This window comes from Rhea pennata, chromosome 1 (assembly GCF_028389875.1).
Source record: "Rhea pennata isolate bPtePen1 chromosome 1, bPtePen1.pri, whole genome shotgun sequence".
Lineage (NCBI taxonomy): Eukaryota > Metazoa > Chordata > Aves > Rheiformes > Rheidae > Rhea > Rhea pennata.
In genome coordinates this window covers 39,931,352-39,942,159 of record NC_084663.1, presented here as the reverse complement: position 1 = coordinate 39,942,159, position 10,808 = coordinate 39,931,352, and the positions used below count along the sequence as shown (strand labels likewise).

General features: G+C 39.1%; 1 protein-coding gene across 1 annotated transcript in view; it reads left to right on the top strand.

Moving 5' to 3' along the window:
• Positions 1-1,179: 1,179 nt before the first annotated feature.
• PTPRR (protein tyrosine phosphatase receptor type R) overlaps positions 1,180-10,808 on the top strand; it is a 143,090-nt gene continuing 133,461 nt past the window's right edge. The window contains exon 1 of the mRNA XM_062567759.1: positions 1,180-1,257. Coding sequence (XP_062423743.1) covers positions 1,195-1,257 — 63 coding nt within the window. The 5' untranslated portion in view covers positions 1,180-1,194. The remainder of the gene's footprint in view (positions 1,258-10,808) is intronic.

Here is a 10,808-nt window from a genome sequence, read left to right as displayed (position 1 = left end):
ATAACAAGAGTGGCACAGGGGACTGTAAGGCCTCCTGAACTGAGCACCAATTGTGGTAAGAGGAATCCAGGTCCCTGCTTCAAGATCTGTTTATGCATCTCTCTATTAATTAGTTAATGTAAAATACAGAAACAAAACAGCCAATGGTGTAAGATTCCTCGCACTCTCCTTTTATGTTTCAGCCAGCTGTATGGAGAGCTATGCTCATTCTTTGTTTTTTTCTGTAGCCTGGTGAATCTTGATTGCTTTGTTTTATCCTGAGGAGTGGAGCAGCTTCAGGCATCAGAGGAGAGAGCATTCCCTGTCTCAGAGCAGCTCTCAGCTGCACATCTCATAGCAGCAGGAGGGAAGGTTTGGAGACTTAAAGATGGATGTATACTCTGTATACATTGCCTAATGGGAAGGGAGTGGAGTATGCATCCCTTCAGGGAAATCCCAAACTGAGTCGTAGCTGAGATAGTTAAGGAGTTTAGGAAATTCTACACTTAATATCAGCTGAATTCACAATTACAGTTTTGGACTTAGGCACCTGAACTCTACTTTTTTTTAACGTGTTTGGTTTTTTTTGGATCTGATTCTTGATGTCTTCCCCTCAAATCTCTCTATATAAAAGTTCACAGCAATCTTCATCTTCAGTATTGATACTTGATTAAATACATCAGAAACTGCGTTGCTCATGTTTTGATATTGGAGTTGATACCGGTATGGAAAACAGATTTGGCTCAGCATGTATGTGTAAAAATGTAATATACTTCATATGCTTGGTGTATTCTGTGATACTGTTGAGCTATTGCTATGGAAATATGCATTTATGGGCTTCTAAAGGATTTCTTGTGTTCAACAAATAATCCTTCCAAATCTTGCAGAACCCAGTGACCACTTCAGCTTCCCAGTACCATCTACAAAATATTCAAGAAGAACATTCTAATCTTACTCTTTTTTTTTCCTACAGGCTCTTTTTCTGGAGACAATGACCACTTGCTGGCAATTCATCAGCGAAAGAGTGGGAAACCTGTGTTTATTTATCACCATGTACAAAGTTTGGAGAAAAGTCTGGATACAGACAGTTATAAGAATTCCAAACACAATTTTCATTCTTCTTCCCACACCAAAATAAGCCAGTTGCACCCTGCAATAATTGTTAAATCAACATTGCCTCGACCTGCCTATGACCCATCCCTCAATCTGTTAGATATGACTGGTCAAGATCCAGAAGTGGAAAACCTCCCCATTCCTGCAACAAATGTAATTGTTGTGGTAAGTGCCTTTTTATATGTCCTCGTATTTTTATGAATAAATATACCTATAAAGATACAGATTTTTAATGTGCAGTATCCAAAGTTCACATTACACTGCCTGGCATCTGAATAATAACTATCTTGTTGCTCTACTTCTCATTGAAGTAGTGCCCCCATTCACATAGCCTCAACATGATTAACTAGCAGTCTAAAAGTGCAGAATATAGCTTTTCTGTAGGTAAAGAACTTATCTTTGCCTCAGATGCCTTTACTCCTTTTGCCTTGATTGGTACATGTACTGCTTTTGCTGGATGGGTTTTAAACTTGCTCTGCATAGAGCACAGGAAAACGTGCCTCAGGGAACAATCCTGGAGAGGCAGGAAGATTTTAAAAGGCTGACCCAAAGGTCATGTTCACTTCTGTTTCTCCTGTAGTTCTATCATTATGCTTATGCAGCTGTTTGCAGACAAATGCATAAGGAGTAAGAACTGTGAGCCACATGTGCTCTCTGGGAGATATGGTCTGGGACCCTCCTTGTTCATTTACCTATGCTGGGAGGAACTTACTCATTTTCAGCAAAGTGTTGGCAATATTCCCTCTGGATGTAGAGGGCATTTGTCAGTGGTCTGGGTGCCCTGCTTTCCTGCTCTTCATGCCTGTGGGACAGGAGCCCTCTGTGGGGTGCACAGTGCAGTCTGTGTATGTTCTGTGTAGACCTTTCTGCCTCCCTCTGGTGCATTGTTAGCCCTGCTTGATTATGGAGAATTGCATTTGGCTTATTCTTCTCCTTCCTAAAGAGAAGAATAGTCATTCACAAGGCTCATCCACTCATTAGGGTGAACTAATTAAAATTAAATTGAAACAATGTGACTAATTACAATCACCACTGATTTGCCTAATTCTGTAAATTGCTCTGAATGATAGATGCTAGACTAAAAAAGAATGGCCTTTACAAACAAGGAATGATGTTTGAGTGTACAGCACTGGGGCATATTAGTACATGAAGTGTTGCAGAATAGACATTATTCCTCAGCCTTTTGGTAACTCTAGAGATCTGCACTGATGAATTCACCAAGTAGCTGTTTGTTTGCCATTGAGGTAATGGGAACACAATAAGGGCTAGAGACATGGAAAAGAATAAGGAGGGAAAAAAGGATTCCCGTGATAATTATTTTTGTTAGTCTTGCATTAATGTTTTAAATAGCTGAAACATACTATCAGAGAACTAGCCTCAAAAAGGCATGTTCTGGACATCTTTTCATCCTGCATGAACAATTCCTTATTTGAAACTAGATGATCAGTATAATCAGCTGATTAGATTCAGCTGTGTGCAAGTATGCTACTGTAAACCATGTCAGTGCATGAAAAGGGTCTGACAGCCTTGCTTCACTGAGGACATGTCAGCTGTCTACACAGTCCCCAATAGCAAATGATGCTAATCAAAAAGAAGAGGGGATATGTTTATGCCCCAAACCAACCTCAACCAGCAGGTCTCTAGTAAAGTCTACCTCCAAACTAAAGGTACGTGCTTTCTTTCCCATAGCAGGTGTTGTTTCACCTCCTGTGAAGGTGAAACCTCTCTGTCAGTGCTCATAAAAGTAGAAGCGTAAGATATTCAGAATATGGATGACTTCTTACTCTTTCATGAAATGGCCCTGTTACCTGTGACCTGTTGTTTTAGTAGAGCTTTCTACATTTTTGCAGAGTCAAAATCCTCAACTTTGAATGGAAGAATCCTGCAAAATCTTCTGGGGATACTCTGTTTTTCTCTTGCTAGCTCTGTGCCTGCATTAAAACTTAAACGACGCAGATTTTCAATTAGCAGTCACATAAAAACAGATCTATTAAATCTACATTAAGTTCTCATTAAGTGACCATGGTCTGAAGCTTCTCTACTGCATTCTATGATGGAAGAATCTGCTGCTGCTTTGAGGCATTCTGTTCTGGCTAAGAACAGTATATGCTCTAATGTGAGGGTGTAACAGTGTGAGCTAAGCATGGTGTAAAGTTGTTGGTTGGGATCTTCAACTACATCAGGGTGTGTTGAAGGACAGTATTTCTGGTTTGGTTTTAATGCCATCTTTTCAGGAAAAGCCTTTGGGAAAGCATATGTTTTAATGTGCTTTTAATGTAGAGTGCTGAGAGAGTCGAATAGCTCAGTGGGCTAATCCCACAATAAACATTTCTGAAAGTATCTTCCTCCAAAGGGCAGCTGTCCCACAGCAGGGTGGCTGCCATAATCCAAGCACAGCTCTGCTCCTTCCAGGTCTTTGCACTTCTACATTTTGTTTCTCCCTCATGAATTTCATGTTATTAGATTGTAATGTTAATGTCATTGCAAACGGAATCTGTTTTGTTTTGAATGCACATGTGTCAATTCCTCTATGTTCAGAACTAGAGCCTACTACTTGTTGCTTCTTTTTGGTTCGATCATTTAGGGCAAATGACAGCATTTGCTGTTTTGCCCTGGCTGACCCTTTCTGTTCAAGCCTTTAGCAATGTTGTTGGTTGTTCAACTTGAAAGGGCAATTGCTAGTGTTAATGCTTCCTGTAATCCAGTTATGTGACTAGTGCTTACTGTGATTTAGTATGAAAGCCTGCAAAGGAGGTTATTTTTTTAAAATAAATCAATGCTATTACAGCTCTGCAGAGGGAAGGAAACTGATTTCAATCTAATTTCAGTGAGTTAAGGTCCATTTTCTTCATGATAGAGGTGGAGAGGTAGGGTAAATGGATGCCTAATACATAACTATTGCAAGGTTACATTTTGTGCTAAGGACTAGATAATCTAACAAGTGAAACATTGCCAAGGCACAGAATTCCTGGCTTCACAGCACTCTTCTGTAGGTAGTGTGTCAAAAAGTGATGTTTTGTGACTCTTTCAGCAAAGAGTAATCTTACTGAACTTAGGCAAGCTGAAATGCTTGTGTCCCAAAGGGAGGAAGAGGAGAGATTTCTTCTTGGATAGTCAGTTTTTAAAAACTTAACACTTTCCATCATGTTGCCTAGTATTAAATTCGTGACCTTTATTGTCCACTGCTCATTGTTAGGGAAGTGTGGACAGTTGATATCCAGAGCTCTTAGAGGCATTTTGACTGTTGTATAAATGCTGTACTGTTTAGCTGTATGTTCTCTCTAGCTGTCTGTCAAAATTACATGAGACCCAGTCATCTAAAAATTTTTCAGTTAATACAGGGAATTGTTTACTTTTTAGGTGACACTTTTCAGACCTTCCTGTTTGTAGGGGTTTATTTTGGACCTTAGAAGCTATACATGCAATAAACAAGATAAGAGAGTTAGTAGTGAAATGAAGAATGTCTCCAAACAGATCTGTATTTATTTCAAGTCTTTTCAATACTGAATGGGAGTGCCTCCAAGGGCAAGGCAGTACATGGAAGGAGTAAATAATATATGGATAAGCTTTTATTATTAAAGACATTACTATCTAACACACTTGTTTAAAACACTCACACAACGTGTGTGTGTGTGTGTTAGGGTCAAAGCAGAGAGAAAGGCAGAAGGGCTCGTAGTAGTGGTTATGTCTCAGTCTAAAGTATCACCTCATGGAGATGATAAAGCATCATAATTTCTAACCTAATGTTGTTTAGTCTGTCCAAAGCCTCTCACAGATACACAGGTGTGTTGCACTGAGATTGGGCCTAGGTACTTGGATATCTTTTTCACTTGTATCTTATGAAGTGTATATATTCTGTCCATTAGAAATGTAAAGCTGATTAGCTTGCTTAATATACCAAGTTTTTCCCATTCACCCCTAATTATAATTTGCTTCCTTATATAATTTTTTGTTGTTGATGCATATATTCCTGAGGGCCCAGTGCTATACAGTAGCCTGAGATTCAGCAGATCTGTACTATTTTGTTTTTCACCAGTGCTACTGAACTGAGTTGATTTAATTAGAATTTCTCTCAGCTAATGCGGTGGGACATAAAATGCACAGACAGCTGCACAAAGCTTCTCTTTGCCTTTTCTATGGCTTTTTGTGTAAGCTTAAATTCCTCAGAGCTGTAGTAGCACTGCCATACCATTATGTCCATTTTGTCATCAGTGTCTGAACCTTCTATATTGAAGCAAAATAAAAATAAGGAAGAGCTTCAGGTGCTAGTGCTTTGAGATAGGATTCAGTGGAAAAGTAAAGGGCATAAATGTTTGTTTCTACAAGGAGACATCCACATGTGAGCTAGTTTTTCAAGCTTCAGTACAGGCAGTGGAGTCAACAACCCAGTCAACAGAGTCAGCAAAGCCTAGAGAGTTGTTAAACTGATAAAATGCTAAGATTATATCTATACAAGTAAATTAGTAGTGCCAAGGAATGTTCCCAGGCACTAGAACTTGATAGTCTTTTAAATTGTTGAATTTTTAGTAGGATCTTTGACATAGTTTTGGGTCAGGTGGACTAGCAGTTTCCTAAACAGTTTCTATATGATTACAGAGTTCATATAGGTCAGGGACCATTTCTAGCAGTCAAACTGCATGATGCCATCCTCTACTGGAGATTCAAGAGTTTAATAGTATGGCCACAAGCCGTTTCCATGTCAATTCAATCAGTGCCGGAGAACTGTACTGGACACATTTAATTTATCAGTACAACATAGCTTGATGTCTGTTTCAGGTGAGCTGAATATTTCTCTAGGCCCAGTTGTGTTACTGACAAGATTTCCCCTGATGACGATAGGTACAAAGACACCTGTACACTGCTACCTATATGTGTACATATTTCTGTGTATACATGCTCATGCACACGCACTCACGCACAGAGAAAAGTATCTCTAGTGACATGTTCTTCTAGTGCCATCTTTATCTGGAGCTGATTCCAGCTTAAATGACAGGTATCTTGAGATAATTTGGAAATCTTCTCATTGAGACGGAGCTCAAGTAGGTGATCTGCTTCTAGGTGGCTTTGGCTAGCTAGAGTCCTTCCAATGCTGAGGCTGTGAAACCACCGCAGAGCTGCTTTTACACTTATGTCAAGTTTATCCCACAAGTACTTCTACGTCTTGTTGTCTGACTTCAGTGTCATGCTCTGTTCAGGGAAGGTGCAGCTCTGAATTGCTCATTGATATGGTCTTACACATATGTTTCTCCCTCCAACAGTTCCCTATTTCCTATTGCATCAGGTTTGAGTACCAGTGTCAAAGCCTAGGACCTCAGCTACCATATTTGTTCATATGTTTTATTACATTATACTCACCACTACTACTTCCGCAAATGTCTATTTTCTGATTGTTTCTTCCAAGGCATGGCTTCCACATGGAGTGTCCTCTCTGAGTTCCTCCTGTAATATGTGAGATGTCCTGCCCTCCTTTCCTTCATATATCCACTCAGGACTTATTTCGGATTTAAGACTTGCTTCCTCCTTTTGAAGACTATCTAAACAAAGGGAATTGGACGAAAAAAAAATCTTTTGTCCTTAATGTTGAAACTTCTTTTACTGACTGACTTTGCTGGATTGCCATGATAAGAATTGTATGAGCTGAATGCCAAGGCAGGGGCATTCAACCCTTCCAGTCATTTTCAGTTCAAAAAAATATTCTCGTATATGTACATTTTTGTGGAGACATTTAATTTAGCTTCTTTTCTCTTCATAAAAATTAAACAGTATGTATGGAATTTGCCTTTTTTAACACAGAAAATGCATGTTGTTTCTTAGGAAGCTGTGAGATTTTGGTAATGTAAGAACCTCCATTCTTCAGTGCTAAGTAATAAAAGTTTTGGCTGCTGGTTTCTGTAGGTTTTAGCACCCCAGTGAATCCCTAGAAGATGCACTGATAATATTTTTCACTAATATGCTGTTTTGAGCCTTTCCCAGCTGTTTGTCTCACTGACTGTTTCTCCATAGTCTCTCACTACTGTTTTTCTCCTATGTTGAATACCTTACTTCGATATAAGATAAGGGCTCTCACTGTTCTGATCCTCCTTGTTATGAACTCTTTCAGCTTTCAAATGCTGTGGCAGCTTCTGCTGACACATTGTCAGTCCAGTTAACACATAACTGGACACCAATCTGCCTCTCTGAGCAGTGTGGTTCCTGAACTGAATTTAGTAAGGACATGGTGAACAATCTATGAAGTTATATTTAACCATGTTTCTGACACAGTCTGATAAAAATGCATAGAAATTGGAGGTTGGACTAGATGATCTCCAGAGGTCCCTTCCAACCTTACTGGTTCTATGATTCTATGAAATCTATGAGAAACTTTGATAGCTGAATGTGCTCCGCTGAACCAGATTTAGGAACTCCTTTTAGGGTACTACAGACCAAAAGTGATTTGTATTTTGGGGGTTGAGGTGGGATGGATGATGGTTAGGGGATGTTCTTAATAAGGAACAGACAGAATTTCTGAAAGCAAGTGGTAAATTATAATTGTCTGCCCTCCTTCTTCTGGTGTTTGAAAAGTTATACTACATTTGATTTAGAAGTTCTTCAAAATGGTAATTTTATCTTCCTTATTGCACCCAGTGCAGTAATGTCCTAATTTTCATTGGGATTCACTAGATGTAGTTATGCTGTATTATGGAGGTGACTAAGGAGATGCTTTTTGAATACTGGCTGAACCTAGGGTCTCAGCCCCAAATCTGTCAAACTCCTACTCCAAAGGCATTTACCTTCTGGTGCACAGTAAGATCACATGCAGCTTGGTACTGTGACTCAGATGGCTTTCTGTATCCTAATCCTCTAGTTCAGTAAAAATACCCTAAGTCCACTCCCTCTGTAGGGTTTGTGAAGAGATGATCAGAATACTTTTGAAAGTATATTAATCTACAAAATGGGGGGAAATAGGGCAAAAATATGTTATTATTCAAGAAAACAAATAGTCTATAAACTGGCAGGTAAGTTAGTATTGACGCAAACAGCCAAGCTGTCTATGAAACGTAACAGAAAGTCAGATGTCACTTCTTGCCGCTTAGCATCTGAGGCCTGTTATTGCCAGCCTAAGAGAAGAGTTGGCACTAGGCCAAGCAGAGGAGGTATAAATAGGAAATTGTGTCTTGCAGTGACTTTGCAAAGGAGCTTTCTGAGGAGTAAGATCTCCAAATCCAGCAAGGTATCAGATGTGTCCCTATTTCTCTTCAGGTCATTTACTTGCCTGATGCTTGAAACAACAGAAGGCAAATGCTGCACTGACAAACGAGGAAGTTTTAAGACCTTATAATAATTACAGTTCTGTATTGCTAACAGGCTCTGAATGTTAGTCACGCATTACAACAGTGGACAATATCAGTTACTTCCCTTAGAGTGATTGTTAATCACTGTTATGTCCTTTTACATCTTACATCACGACTCCGAACACTTTTGGTCATGCCAAATCTTCACAGTATTTGGCTCTTAAAATCCAAATCCACCTTCTAATAAAAGACTGATGCTCCCCATTATCTTAGCCTTTTCTTAAGTAATTATACTAGACATAATGTATCTGCAGCAAGCCTTGCAAACAGACCTAGTAGCCTGCAGCTTTGTCATTCTGGATTTCGTTTGCACAAAGAAGTTTAGAGAGTCTGCATTAGTTGGCCTCATTTGCTTTCTGCTCCTTCTGTGCACTTCAGCAGGGATAACTGCATGCTGAACCATTATCATGGTATTGTGTTTGCTGTCAGTCTTTGGAAGATGGCTGAAAAGATTGCATTAGGTTGTAACATGCACTGAAACCTCCTTAAGGCACATTTATTTTTATTTTTGTCATCTGACTTGCAAAATGTTAATAGAATGGTAGTGGGATATTCAGGAACCTGGTGCTTTAATTGCACCACTTAGTGCTGGAAGCTTGCCAAACAGCTCCTACAAATTGGGATTATTTTCTGTATCATTTCGTGGGATGCTAAATTTTGAACCAAAGCTAATCATATCTTTTAAAAAATGCCCAGTTCTTCTTCTTGTGGTCACACAGTTTTCCTTCACTTTTTTGCTTCGCTTTTTTTTTTTTTTTTTTTTTTTTTTTAGTGAAAGTAAACTGTTTCTTCAAGTCATTTAGTCTTCTTCACAGTTTAAATTAAGACTGGATTTTGGGAGCAGGCCTGTTTAAAATTTAACCTTTTATTTAAAAACATACCATTGACAGTTAGTATTGTGCGGTTCATCTGTAAAATAAAGATATCTAAGTGCCAGCTGTTCCATACTTCCCCTTTCAGCTGTATGTTCCTCTAACTAGCCAGTCCCAGCTATAAAATAGATACCTGTGTGTGAAGAAAGGAATTTGCCTATGCTTTTCCTTTTTTCAAGTGGTTCATTTTTTTTCTCTCATGAAAGACTTCATTAATTCAAATAATATATTTTGGCAAAGCAGAAAGTCTCCACAAAATTGGATTGAATTCAGCAACAGTTGCAGCCAAATCAAAGATCTTTATTTTTGCTTAAGCATTTCCAGGAAGTTCAGGTTTCTCAGAGACACAGGGGAACTCTAGTATGAGAGAAGAACCCAGTAGTCAGGACACTATGCCAAGTAAGACCTGGCTCAAAGCCTTGCTCTGAGGGAGGTGGAAGAGGAAACTGAACCTGAGTCTTTCCTATTTCATGTGATTTAGTCAGTAAGGGGTACAGATTGAAAATCTGTCTCGTATACAGAGATGAATGCATTGTTTCCGCCAACTGAAAATTCAAAAAAGTGTTAATCTTTGACTGACTTTTGGTTGAGACTCTGAAATAGGAAAAAAAGAACCACAGACAATCCCCTCACCACTTTCCTGTTACTCAACAGACCTACTTATTCCTCTGGTTGCAGCAGACTTCCGTACCATTTCTGTGCCTTGCTTTATTGAATTCCAGGAGAAAAGACCCAGAGATTTAGACAACAGTGAATTTTCCAAGCAGAGGAAATCTCTGTCCTCTGCTTGTCTCCTTTGGGATACCCCAAAGCTATGCTTTGGGTGTTATGGTGAAACCCTTTGCGTGGTTTAGTGTTTTGCTTTCTGAGGTAGGTTTGTATCCCTTATGAGTTGGAAGTCTGCCAACTCTGCTACCCTGAACAGTATAGACAGATCTGTATTTCTGCAGGAATTCAGATTGCTGTACTGTGATCTATGTTATGTCTTCCTTTTACAAAAGAGCTGAAACCTATTACTGCCTAAATTTGACTGAGGAAAGGGAAGAGCATCCTGTCACATATGGTTCCATTTACCATCATTGGAATAGCAGGTGCTTGACATCCAAAATCATAAATGAACAAAATGGCCCTGCTGGGGTCATGAGACCCACCAATAACAAATCGGTATGTTGACTGCTCCCTGCAATGAAACCATGCTACATGTTGATAGTGTTCAGGAATAAAGGGTTAAGAAGTGAACATTATTTGCTTTCTTTTTTTCTTTCTTTCTTTTTTTTTTTCTGTTTTATTATTCTCTTCTGTTGGAGCCCTGGGAGAACTATCTTTGTAACATTTAAAAGGCAGATAAAAGGCACTCAGATAGGAAGACAGCATGTGTTTCCTTATCAGTCAATGTTTTGTTGGATCTGGCAGTTCAGCCTCTGGAATAGTCCCTTTGGTTCTTCACTTCTGACATAGTTGTTAGGAAAAATGACAGCTTCTCAAAAATTCCTCAATGGTTCAAAGTGTGTGG